Below are 25,560 nucleotides of genomic sequence, written 5' to 3' on the forward strand. Positions count from 1 at the left end.
GATGTGTGATGGCCAACTCTGACTCTCTGTCTACGGCCCGAGAGGAAGCTGTTGATCCACATGCAGGTGCTGTATTCAAATTAATTTGAAATTAAGCTCATGATGCTCTTTAGCACCATTTGCCAAAATCCATTTTTATGACTTTATGGGGACTGGACATCAGCCATGGCAGCATAATAGTTCACATCACATCTGCATATATAACACATTAGACTCAGAGCTGCAGCAGAGCAGGTTAAGTTGATCATATAGGAAGTTCATAGTGAGTCATTAATGTTTCTCCACCTGCCTAATCCTGTCATGTAACATGTCAGTTGTACCATCATAGTGTCAGCACAAACAAGGACATTAAATAATTTCTAAATTATAAAATCAGGTATTAGGCTTGGTAGCTGAGTCTTACAGCAAACAAATGCAGCTACAGCTATGTAGTTTTAGTTCAGATCATTTGTACCTTACTCAAAATGCAGTGTTGACATAGTCAGGCAAACTATAAGAAGCCCTACCTTTGCAGCAGACTTTACAAGAAAGAAAATAACGAGTTGTTTGGACTTGGCACTCCTCTCCAGGCTGGAAATGTGTTCAGAACAAAATTCACTTGTTCTCTGAAGCTGGTTCACTTTGCCAGACTGTGTGCCTTTCATAGCAGAAATATCAATCACCACTTCCCTCCTCTCGCCTTTAGCGGTCGGGTGCAGTCTCCCCGTTCGACTCCACCACCAGCTCTCTCACCGAGCCACAGGGGGAGGTTGCCAGTTCTGCACTTGTCATCCTTCCATAGCAGCGAGGGGGCTAAATCAGGCCCGCAGTCGCTCAGAGTTTATCATTAGTTGGATCCAGTCTGTCAGCTCGCTCTTTTAGAGTCGCAGTGTTTGATGAAATTTTAAGGCAACTCACAGATACAAATTTTGTGGGACAGCGTGATGCACTCTGTCAAAAAAATGTATTTACCAAAAAATAAACTCAGATTCTTTAGAGTGCTCGTGGCAAAATAAATAAGTAAAACAAAAAACTTGGCTTATTTAAGATGTCCTTTGCAAATATTTTAAAATGTGTGAAAATATTCATATTTACCTAACTAACGTACCTTCTTATACCACACTACATTTTTCCACGAGATATAACAAAGAACTACAAATCATGGCACCAAGAGCTTTACAAATAGAGCCAAAAGTGACAGAATGGGAGCAATATCGCTTGAAGTTTTTACACTGAGCCCCTCTGCTTGTGAGAAATACTGTTCGAATAGCAATGTTTAAAACAATATTTTAGATTTGGATAGCTCATTGCTGGAGGAGATGTCTATGGGGTTTTTGTTTTGTGTGTATAATATTATTTTTTTCTTTTATGTTGATTTTCTTTTGTGCCAGTGATGATATTCATTGTTGATGTCCTACTACTTAATTTGTGTGTTTCTCAAACTCATGTTTTATATCACAGTAAAATTAACAGATAAACCAGAACATTTCATTCACTAAATGTACCTATTAATGTGTCAGTCATTCATGCACAGACTAGTTTTTTGTGGATAGACTCTTATCCACCCCAGATGTTTAAGTCTGATGGCAGTGAGGCTTCACCTGTGGACCCTTTTTTATTACCTGTTTACTTCATTTCAAAAGTAGAGAAGTTTATAATAGTTATAATAAACAACAAAAAACTAAATAAAAGTTAATGCACATGCTCACTCTATGGGATGGTATTTATGTCAATATGTACGCGCGAGCAAAAACATAACCTGAGCAAATAGTTTCATTTCATGGGTGGAATTAAATTCCTCGCACATAAATGCAACATCCACGTCCAGAACTCGGCAGCAGCGTGCACAAATACGCCATCACACACGCCAGAGCGTCTTCTTTTCACATGCCGCTGCTGTTTCACAACTCTCTACGCTCGGACATAAATTCTGCTCGCGCGAATCGACTCACTTTTGACGTGTGACTGGTCGCTTTGATGGACTCTTCAGGTTACTGCATTAAATCGAGTTACAATGTGGCAGCAACAGAAGCCACTGTGTTTTTTCAAAAGTATTTCTTTACAAAAGCAACCCTGTATCCACAGCTACCAGATAACGATAAGCGGAAGCGAACGGATGGATATTTGAACTTCAGCCTCCACACGGAGCCTCTTCAGCATACATTAGAACTTCTTACTTTACCACCAGCCTTAAAAAAAGCTTCATCGCGTAGAGTTTCCTTTTAATGTTCCACTCAGCCACTGATCTGTTTAGAGACTAAACTGAAGATGTGCTTAATAAGGTGGATGGAAAAGTGCTCACGGAGATAAAACAATAACACAAAACTGCGCTTCTTTTTAAAAGCGCACATTATCAGTTGAAAAACACCTGATCAGAACATTGAGAGCAGGTGCTGTTAGTGTAATTATAACATCCGTCTGTGTTCAGAAGCTCCCGCTCCTTGTCTCACTTCTTCTATTTCCAGGTCAGATTTTTCGATTTGGCTGTCTAGAGCTATCCGTTACCGTGGCAACCAGTGATGGATAGCACAGCCAGCCACGGGTCATTAATTACTGTGAGAAGATTTTCTTGCTTTACTAGCTACTGTTCACAGGGCAACCAGGCAGTGTGTCCTTTGACTGTGAGCCAGCTGAGACATCTTTACCGTGAGTTAGTGGAAGCATTTTTGTTTGATGCTTTGAGGACTTGAATTCTACATTTCCTTATTATCTGCTTAGTATTATGATGATGGATGCTCTTATTACAAATGGTCAAAGCTTCAGACAGTGAGTTCAGTTATGTGCCATTAGTGTGTGAAGATCGAGCTTCAGACTGTTTCAGGCGCTGTTTCTTTTTTCTTCATACTCTTGAACGTGTAAATCAGAGGCCATCTTAGACACAGAGCTCTGAATATGAGATCATAGAGGCTCCGCTGACCTGCTGTTTGACCCTACCAAGGGGCAGCCAGTTAGAAGAAAGCTCTCTTAAACCTGGTGGTCTTAAAGACAGAGGAGCTACTGTGTCTAGTGTCAGACAGCTGATGATGCTAAGGCTCAAAATTAGATAATCAGGTGATATTTTGAACTGTGAAACATGCAAAGCTACTTTAGTAAAGTCAAGGAATAGAAAATGTGGAGGTGAAAATGAGGAAAATTCGCCCACTTTGAGGAAAAAGTAAAAAATTATGTAAATATTCAATAATCTCAATGTCAACCGCCTCATGTAGATCCGCTAGTTCCTGACCTGGAGATCTGGATCCCATCACTTGGCCACAAGATAAACCAGAGTGTCTCAAACTTTTCATCGCATTTCTAATTGTTACTGAGATGTTTGTTAAATTTGTAATGCTTCAACATTTCCCATTTTAAAGAATGTGTCATGTCTGACGTTGGACATCTTTATCTTATTACCTCAAACTTCCAAAGCTCATGAGACAGCAGGTTTTTTTAATCCTTAGAGTAAAATACTAAACAGTTGGTAGACAACGTGATCTCTTTGGTAACTTGACCATTTTGAAGCTGAATTTACTCTGAAATTAAACATCAGTGTCTACAGAAGCAGCTACTTGTCCCGCTTCTGGTTTCATTATCAGTCTCATCAGTTATGTGTACATGCTGCAGACTCCTCGAGGTTGACAATAAGGAGACTACCTTCCTTTTCTCACTCTTATCTTTCTTTACCTGCTCTTATATCCTCATGACAAAGATAACAGGGGATCATTGCTGCCTGTCTTTGCTATATTAAATATCTTTTCCCCTACTATACCGCTTATAAATCAGCATTGTGCAACACAGTACTCTTCTGCGCCCTATAAGTTTTCATGCTTGGTCTCTGAAGCTTAATAAAGTACTCAAATGAATGTGGCCTGTCTGTGTTTCATGATGGCACCTTGAGGTGAAGCTGATTGTAATTATACGTTTGAGAGAAGCTTCTGATGCTAATGGGAGCACTCACTGAAGTGAAGCCTCTCCTCTCTCTTGTTTCCTCTTACCGTGGGATCTGCAGTGTCAGCACTGCACCTCAGCCATTCGAGAGCCAGCGTGCATGTTAATGTATGACACGTGCAACACAAATGCACACACATAATGACTAATGCATGTCTTACATTGCGAAATCTGATCCGCTTGAGGAAAACCCTCTCTTGCACAGTTATTTTGTTTTGCTAAATAGTTTCAGCACTCGCGCAGTGATTGACATAATTTGGTAATTATTAGCAGTTAATTGCAGTTTTCTGTTGATTTATTTCGAAGCAGCATGAAATGACAACACTCCTCTGTTCTGTAAAAGAGATTAGCAGGAGTGTTTCTGCTAAACTTCTGCCGAATTTCTTAATGCCCCCGTAGGTTGTGTCGAACTTGTGTCTTTGGATCGTGCCAGCTGGCAGAGTGGCATCGTGTTTTCCACGAGCAGCATGCCAGGCCGTCGGGTTGTTCAGGGAGATTTGTAAAGCGTGAGCGAGAGTGGTAGTGACATGCCCCATAAAAGCTCTTTTGTGCTTCTCTTTATTGCATGTTGGGTCTCAGACAGAGGTCAGGGACGGCTTAGTGGAGAGCAATATGGGAGTGACCCTTCGCTGCTCACGCGCGACCTCCTGCAGACACTCATCCACAAACATTTACTCACACACACTCAGGTAGGCATATTGTATTCCTGCTGCCTTGCAGGATTTATATATATATATATACACACACATACATACATACACACACTCTGCATGTCAGCATAGGTTGCTACAGCTACCGGTGGTTACTCCTTTGAGAATTCCTGGCCTGTTCTTTCTTTTCCTGTCTACATGCTGCTGTAGGACCTGGAAATCTCTGGTGGGCATCCAGGAATAGCAGCACTGTTCATGCTTCATGCAGATCGCCTGATCTGATCTTTTCTTTTTTATATATTTTAATTTGTCTGCAACATTGAAAGTCCTGTGTTTTTGCTGGAACATGCATCAGAGAATTCCAGTCATTTTAATGGTCTATCCATCCAAATTCTTCCACTTGTCTAAGGCTACACTCACACTGCAGGTCTTAATGCTCAATTCCGATTTTTTGATCAAATCCGATTTTTTTGTCTGCTCGTTCACACTACTAATAAAATGCGACAGCAAACGCGCTCTAGTGTGAACGCTCAAAGCGGCCCGCATGCGCAAAAGAAGACGTCATACACAACGCGCTCTGTTTAGACCCAGAGCAACAGTATTGTTTGATTGATGGCCCTTAATATGCAGACTTCGGACTTCACGTTTCCCAATTTTTGCTTTAAGTTATTTTGTTATTTACATAATAATGTAGATAACCTAATAATGATCCTTATTGCTGTTTAAGAGAGGAGCGGTGCTTCAAAGGATAGCTGCAGATTTCTGTCAGAATCTGCAGATTATACAGTACAAATAAAATGTTCACATTGTCTTCCCAACAGTTTCACTAACATCTACACTGGATGGCCAGGAAGCGTTCGCGATGTCTTCTCGGGCGCTTCTCTGGCGCTGATAATTGGCTTCAGTCTTGTGTCGGTGACGTAAAAGGCGGATTTAATGCGACTTGACCGTTCAAACAGCAGTCGCTTTCTAAAACATCGGATATGTATCGGATTCAGTACCACATACGAAAGTGACCCAGATCGGATTTGAAAATATCGGATTTGCGCCGTTCACACTGTCATGGCATGATCGGATATGGGTCGCATAGGGTCAAAAAAATCGGATTTGATGCGCTTTCGCCTGCAGTGTGAACGTAGCCAAATTCAGGGTCGCAGGGGGGCAGGAGCCTATTCCAGCTGCCATAGGGTGCAGGGTACACCCTACAGAGGTTTCATCTCCATCCCAGGGCTAACACATTCACAGTTGCAGGGGTTTGAACCTAGGACCTTCTTGTCATAGTGCTAACCACTACACCACTGTGTCCCCCCCAGGTTACTGTTACTAAAAAATTGATTTCTAGTTTGTAAAATGAACCACAATAGAAATATTTTTAATTCCTTCTGTAGGTGCTCTATTTGGTGTTTTTGTTGGGTGTTGGAATCTATTAACTTCTCTAAATATATAACTTTACATACTGTGTAAAGCAAACAAACCAACATCCTGACAAAGATTGGAAATACTCTGAACACTTTGCCACTGAAAAATATTAGAAAAAGACGACCGAAATCACACAGAGCTGGTTTCAAGTGTTTTGAGCTGCAAAATAAAATAATAATGTGTGTGTGTGTGTGTGGGGGGGGGGGGTCATTAAGACTCGGATACAATGAGTCTATCATATTTCTTATAGATAGAATAAATAGAAATGAATATATGTCGTAAGTTTGCAACAAAAATAAAAATTCTGTACAAAAATCACACAAGAGGGACGTGATGGTAACAACAAGTCAGAGGAAGAAGCTGTTCGTTCTCCTTTTACCTCTCTCTCAAAGAAAACATCTGACTGTACCTGTGAAAAGCGAGAGTGCATTCACCAGAAATGCTGCCTACTTTATTCGTCTGGTTTGTTTGATAATGGGCAAGTTACAGTTTATCAGCGTTTTGACTGAAAACATCTGTGTCTGTGGCCAAACATGGTACTGAGTAAAGAACAAACCAAACAGTAAGATGCAAAACCTGAACGTTAAGCCTCCAAAATGCTAAAAAGCTTTGCAGGGCTGAGGGGACCCATATGGAAAAGAAATAGTAAAAACTTATATGTGATTACTCATGAAAGTGGCCACTTTCTCATTACTTTCATATATTGTTTTAGTAAGTATCCAAAACATACAAGTTTCATTATATAATTTTTCAAGGGATCTTATATCTGTTTTCACTCTTATATGCTTTTCATACAAGTTTCACACAAGACAGATACAAACTTTATAAGATTTATATATATCTTTTCCATATGGGGAACCGCAGGGTTTGATGATACTTTTCAGTGAATTTGTCACCGTGAAGTGGCAACTTCTGAGGATGCAACAATAAAGGCAACACAGAAGGTGGCATTAACTGGCAGCTCCCTGAATGGCAGTTTGCTTGAAAAATGAGTCAGTGCCCACAGACTTCTCCAAATTTAGAGCAGAAATTTCAAAACTAGCTTGTTCTCTGCAGATAATTTCGTCCTTTGTGACAATTGTACATGGGGTGAATTTTTATATGACTCACCCATTTAAAGCATTTGAAATTATACATGATTACGGATTTAATGCTTTGAGAGACAAGTGGATGGTGTCACTGCAGCTTACCAGAGCATTGCCAGGTCTCAGCTAACCTGAGTCACTGAACTGGACCTCTGCACTGTGTTTGTAGTTTTGGCACCTTCTGGAGAAATGTTCATCATTTAATAGTCCCAAAAATGGCTAACCAAGTTAGCCTATAACTTGGCACACCACCCTGAAACTCAAGGTTCACTCTTGCTACACCTGTTTCGTATAGTCAATCTAGTTCACTACAAGCAATTACTTTAATAACACACAAATAAATTTGTTTCATTGCTTTGGGGCGATCGTGGCTCAAGAGTTGGGAGTTCGCCTTGTAATCGGAAGGTTGCCGGTTCGAGCCTCGGCTTGGACAGTCTCGGTCGTTGTGTCCTTGGGCAAGACACTTCACCCGTTGCCTACTGGTGGTGGTCAGAGGGCCCGGTGGCGCCAGTGTCCGGCAGCCTCGCCTCTGTCAGTGCGCCCCAGGGTGGCTGTGGCTACAATGTAGCTTGCCATCACCAGTGTGTGAATGTGTGTGTGAATGGGTGGATGACTGGATGTGTAAAGCGCTTTGGGGTCCTTAGGGACTAGAAATGCGCTATATAAATACAGGCCATTTAAAAAGCATCACTGAGTACAGTTTTAAAGTCTTAGCTGATTGTTTTACTTACACCAGCGCCATCCTTTGTGCCAAAACATGCCCACTTGGAATTTTACCAGCTTTATAACGGCAGTTGTGTGCATTTTCTTCCACCTGCCTCTCCTAAGCTCTGCTCCTGCATTCAGGCTATAAAGACCTCTGAGGTGGATCAAAATCTCTGGACAGCTACTGATGTTAAGACAAAGGGGAGATGGAGATGCTTGAAGCTGTTTACAAGATCACATCCGCTGGGGGTGCCCTGACATTGGAACGACCTCAGAGTGCTGCATGAAGCCTGTCTTACTGCCGATTATACGGACAGACCAGCAACCGCCACAAACGCAGTCGCAGCCACAGATGCACCAGGATGCCCAGACAAAAAGCACAAAAACAGGCACCCACACAATAACACGCTGTATGGATGTCTCGACAACGCACGCGTGTGCAGACGAGCACACACGTGCATCATATTGGAAGCCCACTCTGCTAGATTGCTTTAATTCATTTAGCTTTAACTGGTGAAAGGTTTTGTTTTTTTTTCCTCAAAATATCACCGCTGCTCCTGTTTGCAGCAACTTCACTGTAGCCTTGAGGAGGAATGGGTGGCGGTGCACCATTTTCAGCAGCAAATTGAATTTCAGTGGGTTGCATGGTGCGTATTTGGCTGATGGCGCATATCTAGAAGCTGTATATTTAGACTAATGCAGGTGCTGCAAGTCACAGATTGATTACCGGTTTAAAAATAAAACAGCTGTGTGCATCATGAAGTAGCAGGAGCAGCAACTGAAAACACTTGTGCATCAGAATAATGTCCTTGGATGGGGTGAAAAAAATTAAATCAAGTGACAAAAAGAGCGTCTGACACTTAAATATATTCAGACAAGTGTGTGTGCGTGTGCTGTATTAATTAATTTATTGAAACGGATTACAGTCCAGATTGAGGGCTCATTCATCCAGATCTCCGTAATATAATCTGCCTCTAAACATTTCATAGCGACTTATCTCTCTGAGCTCTCCCGCCGGGTGAGCGATATTTATTCTGTTGTGTCGGAGTCTTAGCTGCCTCTGTCAGGGCTGAGAAGGGGTTTATCTGCATCCAGCGGCAGTCGCAGCTGCGTTTGTGCTCCATTACCACCCCCTTCCCTGCCAGCCCCTCCATCCCGCCCCCCTCTTTCGCTGGTCACACCACACTTCCTGTTAAATCCCATTACCAGAGCCAGACGCCCCTCTCTGCAATGTGTTACGGTCTTTGAGCTAAATCATAAATAGGCCAAGCTGTTGAGTACAGATGCTGCTGAAAATACTCTCGCTGTGTTCCCATTTTTACTCATCCTCCACCCCCAAAATGTTTTTCTGTTTTTTTTCCCCCTTCCCACATTGGGATGTTTGGGGTGATGTCACTGTGTATGTCAGTCTGCACTTGTTCCAAAAATGCCCGAGTGTATTACGCAAACGGGCGTGTCAGAATACTCCATATTGTTGTGCTCCAACACTTGTTCCAAGACTGTAGTGAGACTGCAGCAGCAACATGAAAAATGAAATTTTCTCAGGGAAATTGAGTTGTCAGGATTTTGCCCCACATCTAAAAAAAAAAATAAAAATAAGATATCGCCAACTTGTGATGCATTTTTAATTCTAAACAAATGCTATAAACACTTGTTGAACATAAACACTGTCGCACACAACTTCTGGGATACAACACAGACGGTAGCAGTTGATCGTTTCTTTATTTTTGAGGGTTATCGTTAGTTCCCAGTGTGATACCATTTTTCATTTTTAATGAGAGAGGAGCATAGACTGTGTAAAAGAATTGCCTTAGCCACAGTGATACAACTCATTGGTTTTCAGCCTCTTGACCCTCAGCTGAAGAAAGTTTAGTAAACTGTAGGCATTAACTATACATTCAAGGACACAAATAAATGTGAGATACAAGTAAAACACCAGGATTTCACTCATTAAAACTGAAAATACAACTTCTTGGATGGTCTGTACCACACAACAAGCTAAAATATTCATATTACACCGATGATTTGACATGTTAGTTTGGAGCCAGCTATATGTAAGCATTCGGTAATTGTGAAACCAGTTAGAACGAGTGGTTGTTGTTAAATTTGCAAGTTCAAAGTTGTGGAAGCCTGTTTCTCCACCTGCAAAAAACCAGGGGTCAGTCCTGGGAGGATATTTATGGAATAACTTCAACACTATTCTTATAATGTTAATGCCAGACATCATCTGGCTAATAAGAATTTGGTGAAATGTGAGCATACTAACCCGTCCAACCACCAATTTAACATATCAAACTGAAACACTCAAACCCTACATAACTGTTTATCATAGTTTTATTAATTTTTTTATACTGTTTTAATTTGGTTGTACCTACATGGGCATTGTAAAGCAACGTGTGTACTTTGTTCTCGAAAAACACTATATTAACGAACCTTACTTAGTTACTTAATCCAGCAGACTGGTGCGCTGTCTCAGCTGGGGCTATCAAAAAAGCCACAGATAAAGATGGCTGCATCCCAAGACGACTCTATTCACCAATCAAAACGTTCCAGAGCAAATTCTGATGATGGGAATTTTTAGAATTTGTCGACTAAAATTTAAAGAAATGTCTCGGGACTTGCTGGATTGTACAGTCCAGTGTACCGACTCACTGAGGGTTTATAAGAGTGGAGATGTTATTTTTCAAAAATCTGCTTTTTGTGTCTTCTCTTTTTAAGAACCTGTCGCCCGAACTCCTCCCTGACATCCTTAAAGTGTCACCTCTAAATTCCTGCCCCTCATATCTTGTGCTAAACCTTATCCTAACTCTGTCATCTTCAAATAAATCAAATCAAAGTTTTATCTGACCTCAAACTGCCAAAACAAATCCTAAATCTCATCTTAGTGCTCATTTATAATCCTTACCCAAGTGAAGCCTTTAAAAGAGTTTGAGAGGCTACATTGACCTCACTTTGATGATCTAAACTCAAGGTGCTTCTCAAAGATAGAACGGCCCACTATGAGCACACACATATATAACTTTAGTTGCCACATACATTTCAGATGTCATTCAGGGGTGATTTATGTGGAGCTGGAGTAAAGTAAGGAAATGTGGAAGAAAGAAAGAAGCAAGAAGGGAGTAAAACGGGATTAGGGAGTCCAGGAGGGAGGTACATGAGAAGGCCAGTGAAATACAGAGTGGCAGTCAGTCAGTCAGGGCCTGCAGCGACTGCTTCACTCGGTCCCACCAGAGTAACGACTGTGTAACTACAATCTGCTAATCCTGCAGGCTGGCAGAGGTCCAAGTAAAAACCAGCAGCACCAGTAATGCAGCCAGTTCTCACACCAGCTGGATCTGCCTGCCAGACTGCATGCTGCTCCTGCGTGACTGCATGACTGACTCTCACTAACCCGAGCTGTTCAGAGCACCACACGTGGATGATGATGATGATGATGATGATGGGGGAACCTGTGTGCATGTTTGTGCTTTTGAGCGTGCAGGAGGACGAATGTGTGTTGAAGTGGAAGAAAAGCAATCACACAGAGGATGTGAAAGTGTGGCAGAGCTTTCAGGAGGCACAATTAATCTCAGTGGTTGAATCAAATTTTAAAAAGTAGAGCAACAGTCATTCACACTATCAGGGAGCAGTAAAAGGTCTTTTAGAGGTGCAGATAATTATTTCCATTATGGAATTACGACGTGGTGATTATTGGAGCTAAATATTTGGTCTGTGCCGATCCACGTATCCCACACCAGGTGGGGAATGATTACTGCCTCAGGTGGAGGAGTTTAACTATCTTGGAGAAGTATTGTTGTTCATTTCATGTTATTGATCCTTAATAACTGGAAAATTTCAGCAGGGAACTTTGAGTTAGCGTGCTGCTGTAGTGTGGTCGGGATATTATCTGGTGACGGGTTGTGATTAAAGTTTGAAATCAGCAGGTGTGGAGAAAGAAGTGTTTGCCAGACCTCCGCAGCTTGAAGCTTTATTAGTGATTATTTGCATAACACACCTGAATCTCAGTTCAAAAGGTCTCCACACACCATAAAATTGCCCTGTCCACGTACAGATCTGTGATATGAGTTTTAACACGATTATTTTTTTTTTTTAACACAAAGTTTTTGCACGCTCGAATTTTAAAGTGACTACAAAAACATATCAATAGCTGCACTGGCGTTATTTTGAGGATTTGGTAATTTCAGAAGAAGCAACATCAATTTGTCAATTGTAGCGTCGGATTTATGGAGCCATGAGTGGAGTGCCAAGTTATCAGTTAAAGTTAGAAATGGGATTGAAAATGGCCTTCATTTATAGGACACTTGGTTAACAAACTGCTCCTATAAACTATACAGATGCAATGCATCGATACTGATACCTGCTGATGGCTTTGAAGCAACATATAAATAAAATATTACAATTTAATTCACCAAACTTCTGTGTCTATGAGCATGGCTCGCAGTGTCAGATAACTACAATAAAACAACAGTTATAGCCAAGAGGTCAGCTACCTGCCTAGTGGGAACCTACCTGCCAGTAAAAACAGCCATGCCTTTAATAATTCAAAATTTAAGCTGTAATAAAATTCAAATGGGTATTTTATTAGAAGGAAATCAACCTTTATAGTTTTCATGAAGGAAAGAATTAACGAAAAATGTTTATTTATGCTCTAAAGTTGTACTTCAGTGTTGTCTTCTTTCAGCCCTGAAGTTTCCCGCTTCTATGACCCACTTGAAGCCAAAAAACTAACAGCTCAAAAAAAACCAAACCCTGTTACTTCAGTTTTCGTCATTAGATTAGAAGAATAACAATGCCATACAGATATCTGACGTTTAAATGACTACTCACTGTTAATGTAAGTAATATAAGGTCTGTTTGTGCAGTTATATTTGCAAGCGAATCGCAGATGAGTGTCTTTGAGTTACTTGATCACGTTGTTGTTTCTCTGACTCTCACATTGGCTTGTGTGTAGAATAAACGGGGATCCCTGACAATGGCAGTCTGAGGAGCTTTGTACAAGATGCTGTCTAATCCGCTGTCTCCCCAGAGAGATTAGCCCCGTCACCAGGGTGGGGAATTAAACCACGGCTGGTGTTGGAGAGACCCTGAAAACAAAGCTGAAGTGAGACCCGAGGGGCTGTGGGGGTGCAGATGCACAATTTTGATGCAGCTGATCAATAAATAAAGTAAACTATGAATCTGTCAGTAATTGTTGTATTTAAAGAAAAAGGATTTCTGAGAAATATTGAGGTCTGGTTGTAGGGAAAGATCAGAAGAGGTGTAGTTTCTTTCAAGGGCAAACTGTCATCTTCAGTCATTTTGACATTTAGCTTTTTCCAGTGTCTAAAAAAATCAGTTTGACAAATTAAATTTAGGGACAAATTTAAGAAATCTGTCTTTTTTCCGAGGGAAACCCAGACAGTTGGTGCCACAGTTCAATCAAACAATCAGATCTTGTAAAGGCAGCAGGCCAAGGTTACTCAGCCTATAGAGAAAATGTTTGTTTTTTTGGAGAACAGCAGCTCGGAGGTCAAAATGGACTGAGACTGTGGAGAGAGCAACGGGAGCAGATAAAGAAACATGTTGATAAAGGGAATAGTACAGCAGTTAGGAAATGAAACAAAACTATAAAGCTCTTTTGAGCAGCAACAGAGAAATGTGTCTCATCTGTGCCCCGCTTGAACTTCTCTGCACGCAAACCTTATAAAATAAAATAAAGTTTCAAATCAAAACAGTATTTTCATTCAAATTTGTCACAGAAAGCAGCAGACACAGACGTCTCTCTGTAACCGTTGCCGCCTGCAGTTTGGTTATGCTCATTTTTGCGCCACCGTTTCTAAGCGGGCGCTCCCTTCCTGTCGCCGAGCCAGCGACTGAGTCAAGGTCCGTTCTTGCTCTGGGCAAAACAGGTTCTCCCTCACACTTTCCATCCGTCTGGCCATGAATGATTCACACTGTCCTTCTGGTCTGTTTAGGATGGCAACAGAGCGTCTGCAGGGAAGAATCTGCTGTATGCCAAGTGAAATGAGAGTGAGTGAGTGTGTGCTGAAAGAGGAGTAGCCAACACTGATTCTGCTCATTGAGCTATTGCACATCTTTGGTGGGCAGGACAAAAAAATCAGTTTCGTTCAATTCAAATGACATGTTCATCCCACCAGTGAACATCCCTCGTGCACCTTTCAATCTCTGCTACGTGATTCGACATGAATATGCGATTGGTTAATTTTAGGTTAATGCAATGGTTTGCAAGCTTTGGTGCTTCAAACCACTAAAGGTTGGATTTTGATCAGCAGTGGATGAGTGGAACTAACAGACCATCTCACTCAAGCTTGCAATCAGAGTAAAGCAAAAACAGTTTTCCCAAAAAATGAATAAGAGGAAGCAATATGCTTAAAAACTCTTGATGCAGTCGACTGCAGTGAGTGACTGTGCTGCTGCTTAGCTCGACCCCAGTGCAGTATTTTTCATCAGTGACCTGCAGTGGTTTATATCAGACAATTGGCACTATATAATGTATATATACAATATGTGCCTTTCTGAAGACTAAGGAGTGTTAAAATTGTTGTGACAACATGTCACATTTACAGTTGTGGTCAAAAGGTCAAAAATCTGGAGCATGACTATCGTGGGCTTTAATCGTCTTTTAAACACCTTTAATTACTTTAAAATTAAAGATGTTTAGCACTTCAGCACTTTGCGAGACACTTGATGTCTTTTAAATGTGCTAAATAAAGATGACTTGACTTGAAAATAAGATACGGGTGCACAACTTTTGAATTTATTTTGGATTTTCTCTAATCCGCACACGGTTAAAAGTATACATACAGGCTCAAATATACACATACGTACACCTCCGCTGACACAATAGTCCTGGAACATATTCGAAATATGTAATAATCTATTTGATGAGAGACTTTAAGATGCTCGAGTTGGTTTAAAAAAAACCATGAAGACGTTTCACCTCTCATCCGAGAAATCGCTTTCTTTCCGAGCTCCTTAGACTACCATGACCTGGATGACAAGAACCTACACAGAGATGTGTGATTATGACTGTGACATCAGAAATATTAATATCAAGTTATGCTTCCCAGAAAGGAAGCCATCCGTAGCCCAACTGATCATCAAACCTTTAAATAACCCTGCCGGGGCAGCAGTCTGCTCCTGGAAAAGGCTCTGCATTTATAGACGGGGATTTCTTCCTCCCTTTCTCTCTCTCGCTTCTCCTCCCCCCTCTCCCTTTCCCCCTCTCTGTGATAATTTATCTTGTCCCAGTCTGATAGAGCTGTAGCTGATGTAAGAAAGTGACTTGATAAAAAATGAATGATTTTATTAGTCAGTAAGACTAAGCTGGCGTGTAGAAGGCCCTGTTTTATCCAGGCTTTGCGTGCGATGCCTACTGTTGTATTAGCTACAGGACAGATTTCCCCACTGGACGGGCAGATGCTTTCCCCTCCGAGCGTCGTGGATGCACCATGTGTCACTGAATCTGAGCCGGGATAAGACGTCTGTCACACTGAGCTATGAATGGGATCTAAAGCACCCTGGTGCATCATACATTACCAGACATGACAGACATTAAACCGCCTTATCTGAATTCTCAAGTTTTCTGAGTTGAATAAAAAGCAGAATCGTCTCAAGGGGCATTTTAGTTTATTCATATAAATCATATATATTGTCTGTTCAATCTGCCGCTCCATTCAACCACAGAAAGAGTGACATGCTAGCCAGATGTTAGCCTTGGATCCAGGCTATTACCAGGACAGTCTCTGACAGTAATTATGTCATGATGTGCAATGTGATCTAAAGTAAACACTTCCTTATTAGATCTAGCTTTGACCTGATGATGCCAATGTTATATAACACATGCAGATAGATTAATGCGCTTCTTTTTTCCAGAGTCTTCTTCACATTAGGGAGTTGGCATACACATTAGCAAACGCCATCATCATGATTGTCTATATAAACACTGGCATCGTGATTTATGGAAATATCAATAGAGCTGCAGAGATCCTCCCTAATAGCCTTCTTATGTCTTTATCACTCTGCTTTAATGTTGGCATGTTTTAAAAATTTCTTTCCTTTTGTGCAGCAGTGAAGAAGTTTGTTTCTGATGAGGCGTTTCTTCTGTTTTGCTCTTTTACAGACTGCACTGAGGCGACGAGGTAGCAGGGAAACATTTAAAGACAAAAAATCCACAAGTCAGGTAAATAAGAAAAAGATGTCAGTGTTACTCACTCTGCAGAAAGAGAATAAGGCACTTTTTTCAACCCTTTACAGGCGTGGATTAGCAGATTTAAAGAGAAAAGCAGCTTTGATAAAATTAAAGAAAAAAACACATCCTGAAGGCGGAAACAAAGAAATCACAACAAGAGGAAAGAAAATAGAAAAATAAGTGTGAAGTCAAAAGTTTAAAATGAGAAACCGTAAGTGAAGATAACAGGAAAACAACCAGGCTGCAACATTTAAGCTGAGCCTTCGGCAGAACATTTACTGTAGCCCACTTACTGCTTTTATCCAGTTCAATAAATGTACTGTTGCCTTCTGGGCTAAATTATGTATATCGCAGTGATTTCCAACCTTTTTTTCAGTCTGTGTTTAGTCATTTTGGTACATTTTGTAGTCATACGTCCATTTGAAGGCAGTAAAAGTTACGAAAACCGCAATAGAATAGAATAAGATGAAATAGAATAACATACTATACAACACGAATAAAAATAAAATGCTCTGTTATAGTAGGAAAAAATTGCTCTTGTACTGGATTGGAACTTTTATTGGATGTTTTTAGACAATAACAAAAGTATGAGACGACAGCAGCTTTACTGTCATTTTTATTTCATTAGGAGGACAGTGCGGACCTCAGGTGCCAGCTGCAGTTTGCCAAAGAGGAGTCCGGCCTCATGAGGAAAAAGATGGCCAAGCTCGGCCGTGAAAAGGATGAACTTGAGCAGGAGCTGCAAAAGTACAAATCAGTTTACGGGGACGTGGACAGTCCCCTTCCCCTGGCGGAGTGCTCTGGCGGCGGCCCTCACACCACTCGAGAAGCCGAGCTACGATTGCGTCTCAAGCTGGTGGAGGAGGAGGCTAACATTCTGGGCAGAAAGATTGTGGAGCTGGAGGTGGAGAACCGCAGCTTAAGAGCGGAGAATGAAGACATTCGCTGTCAGTATGAAAGAGACTGCTTTGGGCGCGAGCCTTTCTCCAGCATGCCCTCGTCTCCATATGGCGGCGATGCGCTGGAGTCGGCCAGTGAGCTTCGTCGCCATCTCCAGTTTGTCGAGGAGGAGGCTGAGCTGTTGCGCCGCTCCATCTCAGAGATTGAGGACCACAATAGGCAGCTTACGTCTGAACTCAATCGCTTCAAATTTGGTCCAAGCAGCACCTCTGGGGCCGTTGGTGAAGAAGGCAGTGAGGGGGTACTGTTTAAACCCGGGAACGGGGGCACGGGTAATGGCTCCAGTAGTGGGATGTTGATGGAGGAGCTTAAATCAGCCAGGATGCAGATCAACGAGCTGAGCGGAAAGGTGATGAAGCTGCAATATGAGAACCGTGTCCTCATGTCTAATGTCCAGCGCTGTGACCTGGCTGCACACTTGGGCCTGCGAACCGGCAGCCCTCGAGACAGCGATGCGGAGAGTGATGCGGGCCGGCGAGAAGCTGCGGAGGATGAGGAAGCAGGGCGACTTCTCCTCCTCCAACCGAAGAGAGAAGGACCTATTGGAGGTGAGAGTGACTCTGAAGATCTGTTTGAGAAAACAGCGACCACCTCGGGGTTTGGAAGCATCAAACCATCAGATGGCAGCGAGCTCAGTGCCACTGAACTGGCCAATCGTAGAAGGGAAGAGCGGGAGTCATTCGCTAATGTAAAGCGAGAGGCAGAAAGGCTCGGGAAGACAGTGGACCGTTTGATCACGGACACTGACAGCCTGATCTTTGAGGGCAGGCTCCTGGTGACGACAGGAGAGAGCCTCGAAGGCGGGGCAGCCTCTGGATCCAAACCAGACACTCAAGTCCTGGACACCATTAACACCCGCATGAAGGCTTTCCGCACTGAGCTGCACATCTTTGTGGAGAAGCTGGACCACGTAGGGGAGGGGCTGAGAGAAAGGACAGATGATCTGTCACCCATGCCAAACCTCACAGAGTCCAGCAGCTTCCTGTCCACCGTCACCTCCATGTCTCGTGACTCTCCCATTGGCACGTTTGGCAGAGACCTGGTGACCGACTTCCAGGTAAGTTCAATGGATAGCCTTCTTCTGACCTTTTCAATGCCTTTCTGTACTGTAAGGTGACATGTTTTGGTACACAGAGATGTTCTTTTTCACTTTTGTTTGTCCAAAAAGAAAAATGTCTCGTGTTCTATAAAAATTGTGAATAAGAACATCAATTAGCATTAAATCTCCTGATTACTCCAGACAATATTAAGCTTATGAGAAGCAGATATCAAGGCTTCGTTAACTTGAAAAGCAGTAGGAAACATTAAATTGTCCAAAAAATGACTTTAACTAGCAGGCAAAATTAAGATGGATACGAGTATACCCAGTGGTATATTGTAAATGTGAGAATTCATTTAGGTTTGAGTTAAACGTCCCTAAGTGTGCATTCATTAGTACACATTTATGGTCAAAATAAACTAAATGAGAGTCCAAGTCGGCAGAAAAAACATCTCTAATTAAAGGTGCAGCTCTAATTGGCGGCTCATCTTTTGAGAGTGAAGGCCCAATATAATCTTTCAACTCCAATGTAAGAAATGAGGGGTAAAATGTAGGAAAAGTTCCTGTTCTGTGTAAAAATCTGCTTATGAAACTGCGCATGAAAACTTTGGGGAGTTCTGCTGCCGCTGTGGCTGCTTCATATTCTCGGCTCAAGGCTAAATGAGCTGCCACCAGCGTACCACACAGGACGGGTCGTAGAGAAGACACTTTTACATTCACTATCTTGGGTGCATAAGTATGTTCATACTGACAAGTGAGACTGCATGAAGTGCTCTAAAAGTACGTGGCTAGTACTCATGACCGGCATAAAGCTTTGTGTGGAACTCTCGCGTTGGTCGCCACGGTTGCATATTTGGAAAAAGAGAGAATCTTCAAATATTTATCAGACAAACCGAGGACATGTGGGGTTTCAGAAAGGAGATGACAGTGCCAGCTAGTCATTGTTTAGTATTTGTGTGTTAAATTGTTTCCTTCACCATAGAAGAATTTAATATTAATTCTTATGTGAAGCTCGACAAGTTGCAAACATTCACAAGACATGACGCTAGATGACAGTTGTGGTCAGAGTTCTCTCTTGTTAAACCCTGTCAACATTCATACAGTGCATCACGTGTCTGCCTAGTAAACTATGTACAGTGTATATATAGTTTATATACTAACTAGGGGGACTATAGTGTCCAATTTGGGGAAACAGTGTCTCTCTCTAATTGCATTAAAGTACTATTTGAGTACTTTTAACTGGTTGAAAAAATGTCTTACGAAGACCCAGTACAGACTAAATTTGATAACGTTGATTCCTGAAGCTTTTTGCATAGAGTGAGTAATGGATGTTATATTTTTGTAGTGTGGTTTGGGTTAGTGCAGGTATATAATGGTAGTAAACGGGAGGTAGGGAAAGCAAAAGCCTTCATCTGCTATCTTTGGGTATTTATCTTGTTGATTTTCAGTATCATTGAATCCTCCGGCCTGTTTACATTTAGTTTTGAAATATGTCTTGGAAGGTCAGATCATAAGTGGGCAGTGGTTAGTACCAGTGTAGATGTAGATGAGACGCTTTGTGATATGATAGCTTTTGTGTTTTGGCTAGGCCACAAATCTATTGGCGTATTAATTCTAATGCGTCCTTCAACATTTTCCAAGGCAGAAATTAGGTTCCCCGCTAATTTCAATAGTTGGAACAGTTCGTTTAGCATTTTATTTTCTATGCTAGGACTTGCAACACAAATTGGGCACCTGATTGGTGTACAGGGACCTTTAACCTCTAGTGCCAGTATTCACAAAGTGTAGGCCAATGACAGCCTTTGCTTGGTGCATCAAGATAGGAAATAATGAGCTTCGTGTCATACTACACCAATTCAAAACAAGATTAAGAGAATTTGAACTGTTCTGTTTTATATGTCATAGCACTCTAATCCTTGGTACCTGAATACAGTTGATGTAAGTAAATAAATACCATAGGTAATGAATAAACAATATAAAACTGTAAAAGAATTGTAATTACAACCATAAACCACCACTCTGGAATGATTTGTTACAAGTAGAGTGAGGGGAGTTTTCGCAAATGTTAGGCAAATATGTAAACCACTACACTGCAGCTCTTGGCTCCCTAAATTGGACCTCCGTCCTTGACAACCTGTTTGTGACTTGGACAGTAATAAAACACCTGAGAGGCACATGATAAACAAATGCCCAAGATGGATTTTAAAACAAAGTGTAAACAGGCTCTCTGATTCTTTAGATTAAACACGAGATATCAAAAGTTACCTAAGAGAGAATGAGCTTGTTGCAGACAGACGTTTGGCAATTAAATGCTTTGAAGCATCTCAACTGGTCAACCAGCAACAAGGAAACTGAGCTAAGGGTTAGATAAACTGGAAAAGATCCGAACCGTAAGCTTTAAAGGAAGATTGAGATTGAGGGCCTTAATAAACCTCCAGGGCTTTAGTAACACACAGCGTCAGGCCCCACACTCACCCCAGCTCGACCACACTGGCACCACCGCCACCCCTCCCCAGACCCACTGCCACCACCATTGCTTCCTGCTGCTGCTGTTGCTGCTGCTTTCACATCTGCATCTTCATGCACATCCTCATAGCCAGAAGCCCTGCCTGCCTGCCTGCCTCCCTCTCCATGCACTCACTGTCTGCAGCTGCCCTGCTTTCAGTCAGCCAAGGCCAAAGGAGAGTGGCTGGCTTAAGAGGGTGCTTGAAAGGGTGCTTGGTGTGAATGGAGTAAGTACTAAAGGAGTTTAGCAGCTTCTTCCACTTGGCTCGACTTTCTTGACACTACAAATTGCCGCATGAAGTTCAGTTGGTATTTTTCTCTTTATAGCTCCGCTGCACGATACTATCATTACTGTGACTCATTATGACACAAAAATGGTGTAGCTGTTATGTTTGCACAACATATCATCACGCATACACAGACACACGTGGGATTGGATACTCCATGGTGTTGTCAAGGAGACGAACCATAAAAATGCGTGCACTCACTAAAATAACCTGTGCTAGACCAAAAAAAGAGTCTGAAACGTTGTTGCATGGCAGTGTGAGTTGCCTGTGGAAGAACCTCGCTGGCTGGCATCCTGCTTTCTGTCCTTGTTTTATCGCGTCCTTGTTTTATAGTGTAAATCAACATGTCAACATACAGTGTACTCTACCAAAGCAGGTTCATTATTCCTGTGCTGCATGATCAGGCCGACATCTTGGATGTCATTTCTAATTAGCCAGACTGTCGTATGGAATAAAACAATCAGCTCTTTAAACATCTCTCCCTTGAAGAACCCAGTGTGCTTTGTAGAGATAATAGAGTGAAGCTGCCTCCATACTCATTCTGTCCAAGGACTTGTTTCTGCTTTGCTCCTCTGCCTGTAGGATTCACTTGTTAGTCTGGGTGAAGCTGGGTGGGTTAGTTAAAGCTAACCGCTGAACTAACAACCTTGACTTGTTCCAAAAAAAGAAAAGAAAAAAAGCCTTCAAGCACTGAGAGCTGCTGAAGGTGGATTAAGCTTCAGAATGTAATTAATGTAGTTAATGTGTGTGTAGTAAATTTAAATATGAAGCTCTTTATAAAAGTGCATTCAGAAAGGAGTAAAAATAGGCATTTTCATGTAATTATTTTGTAATTTTTTTGTAATTCTACCTGAAAATTATCATTAAAACGTCTCTTCATGACTAAGTATGTTGTGTCAATAAGAAGCATATTTAATGAATTATACAATTTAAGACGTGTTCTCAATTAAAACATTCATATGTATAAATTCACCCTTAAAAACACTGATTTTTTTCCCTACATTATAACTAACCATCTCGGTATTTTCTCATTCTCAGATTTCTCTCAGTTATAATTATGACAATTTATCTATTTGAAAATATTTTTATTAACGTGATTTCCAAATTCCAAAAATGGCTCGGCACTACTGAAATTTTGTAATAACACTGTGATAATGAAACCTCAATTATATTGAGAGCAAAACACTTAAAATGAAAAATGCAGGTTTTGTGATTATGGGAGTTTTATGATATTAAAATGTTATAATAAAAACAACAGCTTAGTTTGAATATATTCTTGTAATAATGACAAAAACCTCATATACTTATTTATGAGGCTCTGAAGAAGTTGTTCTTAACTTAGAAGATAGTTTCTGAATGATTCTCAAACACTCATGGAAAATATTGTCAACATTGCAAGATATAGAAAGAAAAACTATAAGAAATTAGAGCACATCCTGCATTAGGATTGCAACAGCTGTAACACCAATTATATCTCACACTGCAGCCATTTAAAATATTAAATGTTAAATATTCTCTAAACTTATTTGATATATAGAATAAAATGCATTAACAGAGAGAGACTCTGTGACAGAGGCGTAAAGAGGGAAAAGGACCATGGGCCCCCTGGTGCCCCTTATTCAGTAATCATAAAATGGATCCCATCTATCTTTTGACCCCAGCTACCTATTTATTAAACTTTTGGGAACAACAATTTACAATGTTGCTGCATTTTTGCATTGACAAAACCCAAACAGACAAACACGCATGACAAAATTCCCAAAGCTGCATTCGGGGGATTTCCTGCTAAAGTTTCGTTGGCAATGCTAAATTTTCGAAAGACGACACGGACTCACAAGGTGGAAACAATAAAAGTCGCTCTGTTGTAGCATATAAACTTACCATTGTTTTTTTTTCTTTGATAATTACCTTACCTCTTTGGTATGATGACTTAACTGCTTGCTAGTAGCAATATTACACTCAAAGAAACGTGTGAGCACTGCTACAAAGGAGGCAACTAGCATGTTGCTTCAAAAGCTTGACCGAAGCCTCCAATGACTTCAGTGTATTTTCAATGCTGTACTGTCTGAAAACAATGTGCATCATACAGGCTCAAGATGCAACTTCCCTTTAGTTTACTGCTTCTACGACACACACGGCTGTGCACGGGCATGTGTTGAAAACCTTTAGCGTGCTAGCTCTGCAGTTTGGCGCGGTATCTCTCAGCTGTTGGTTTGGACTCATGTATCCCTCATTGCATGCGCTTCATAACAAGTGTTTTGCATTCTTTTCCTCCCCGATTCCCTCTCTTTGTTCCTCTTTGTGTTCCCGCCAGATGTTTCAGCCCATGATTTTGTTCATCCTCATTCTCGTTCTCTTCTCATCTCTCTCATACGCCGTCATCTTTAAGTTGGTCTTCCTCTTTGCGCTCTTCTTCGTACTGTAGTCCGTTTGTTCTTCTCCACATCGTGTAGTCTGTTAGTTGATTATTACCCCCCCCCTCGGCTTATCTTCTTTACCCATTTTCTGTTTTTGTTTTTCTCTGCCCGCTTTCTCGTCCCCCTCACACTGTTTGGTGTCTTCTGTCTTTGTTGTCCACAACCCACCTCACACATCTTTCCCTCTCCAATACCACCACCATCACCACCACCTGCACCCCGTATCCCGCACCTGTCACCCATCTCCCTAATCCCTTACACCCACCATCCACACTACCCCCCACCCCCTTTCCCCTCCCTTCCCTCTCCTTCCCTCTCCCCACCCCACGACACTCACAGTCCGGTCAGAGGGATGAGCTGGAGTGGCGTCTAGGACAGGAGCGAGGCGTGGAGCCCCAGAGCCAGGGTGGGGGCCAGGCCCAGAGCAGGGGAGCCACTGGACTCACTAGGTACCACAGGCCCCTGGCTTTAAAAGTAGAGGTCAGTGCCTCCTCCATCTCCCTTCTGCTAAGTCTGAACCATAAATCTGGACAGTTTTTCTTTTTCTTTTTTCTTGACCTGAACACTGTTTTTATATTACTCCATCGCCAACTGATTCAAATGCTCCGCAGGGTGAATAACTGTCAAGTGCAGCTCTGCAGGATGAATGTAAACTCCAAACAGCAACTCCAAAACTAACTCAAACATTTAGATCTCAACATATTGATATGTGCAAAGCTTTGAGACATCCTATTTACATATTTTATTTCCTCTCCTGAGAGTTGCAGCTCTCTATCTCCAGATTTTTCTAGCGCTAACCTGACACAAGTATTTAAGATACAATGAGTGCGGAGCTTACCTTTGAAATGGAAGTGATCTGTGCATGCCAGCTGATGATATCTGTTCTGTTACACCTGTGACATTGTTTGGTGATAGTCAGGGGTTTACAGTTTGGAGTTGATTTTTGGAGTTGACGCAAGTTGAACACTTAGGTACAGGTACAGGTCAAATGTAACGTTCGATTTCACAGATTACTTATAAATTAAAGAAAAAAAGCACAAGTTATGTTGATCCCTAACAAAGGCATCTTACATTACATCCAAATACACTCCAAATTTGGCTGATTGTAAATGACAGTGGGTTAAATTTGAACTGTCCAGAAGGCCTCTAAGTCCAGCATGTCTAGTGACACTCCAGCCACGGTCACTTCTTGATGAACACGATGTCACTTCATCCACTCGCTCTACTTCCACACTAAAATCCACTCCCACGGCTACTGATGTTCAATTTATTTTATTTCTCCTTTGGTTTCACATTTTCGTCTTTCTTTGAAAATTTGTATCACCCCTGGAAGTAGGTTTGATTACCGATAAAAGTTCAAAGGAGCTTGAAAACATTTTGCTCATTCATTGCAGCAGATTTGCTGATCCTGTATGCATATGCGGGCGGGCAGTTTGTTGCTCTTTTAAACAGCAGCCGTGTACAACTGCAGTACATTAGGATGACCTGTTAGGCCTGTGTGTGTATTTAGTGTATTATAGCTGAATCTGCAGGCAGTGCACTCTGCAACGATGCCCTCTGGCTCTGGTTCATCACTACCAGTATTACTTTCGTGATTCAGCATATTTAATGTATGTAAAAGTGCAGCTGACACAGGGGAACCACAATACTCACACCCCTCCCCTCACACACACAGAAGATCAAAGACCTGAGCGCTACCAGCACACATCATCTCAGATCTGGTAGCTCGTTCGGTGACTCGGCTGATTAATAAACTGGCTGTGTAATCGCAGGACACCGTGATTCATAATCGCTGCCTCATGTTTGTGCTCATAGAGAAATTGCCGGTTGTTATGTAATGCAGAGCACTGGCAGCAGCGACAGCGATGTGACACACAACTATTACAGTTACAGTTATAGCACATTCGTGTGGATTTCTTTTTATCCCCGCGCTCTCTGCTGCAGTATAATCTGCGAGGTGCAGTGAATGAATGGGGAAAGCAGCTTGGATATGGCAGGATTAGCAGTGCACTGTTGGCCTGTGTGATTTGCATTTGACATTGGGCTGACAGGGAGGCGATCCAGGGTCAGTACACGCTGAACAGCTCAACTCGCTGTTGGAGGGTACAGTATAGTCCCAGCAAAGGATAGAGAAGAGAAATCGCATTATAAATTGCTGCAATTTCCAAATTGTCAGTCTGCAGTTTGGGGTATTTTTAGAGGGAAGGATGCGGATGTCTTATGAAAGAGCTGAAGACCGAAGACAAATCATCACATTCAAAACCATAAACATGGACATATCATTTCCCTAAGAGCATTTTTATCTCACTTGTAGTTAAACAAATTTTGCCAATTCCTTTTGCAGTTGGCATGTAATATTTTAGCTTTAATTTTTTTAGCACCACATTTTTTTCCAGCAT

At 41.7% G+C, this 25,560-nt stretch overlaps 1 protein-coding gene across 5 annotated transcripts in view; it reads left to right on the top strand.

Annotated features, from left to right (window-relative positions):
* The window catches only part of LOC102314454 (microtubule cross-linking factor 1), a 79,561-nt gene that overhangs the window by 25,384 nt on the left and 28,617 nt on the right, over positions 1-25,560 (top strand). For 4 of the 5 annotated variants that reach the window (XM_042222015.1, XM_042222016.1, XM_042222019.1 and 1 more), the window contains exons 4-6: positions 15,885-15,944; positions 16,582-17,970; positions 23,501-23,641. In XM_042222015.1, coding sequence (XP_042077949.1) covers positions 15,885-15,944; positions 16,582-17,970; positions 23,501-23,641 — 1,590 coding nt within the window. The remainder of the gene's footprint in view (positions 1-15,884; positions 15,945-16,581; positions 17,971-23,500; positions 23,642-25,560) is intronic. The other variant, XM_042222017.1, reaches the window with a different exon arrangement.

The sequence above is a fragment of the Haplochromis burtoni genome, unplaced genomic scaffold (assembly GCF_018398535.1).
Source record: "Haplochromis burtoni strain Fernald_Lab_line unplaced genomic scaffold, NCSU_Asbu1 Contig_78, whole genome shotgun sequence".
Classification (NCBI taxonomy): domain Eukaryota; kingdom Metazoa; phylum Chordata; class Actinopteri; order Cichliformes; family Cichlidae; genus Haplochromis; species Haplochromis burtoni.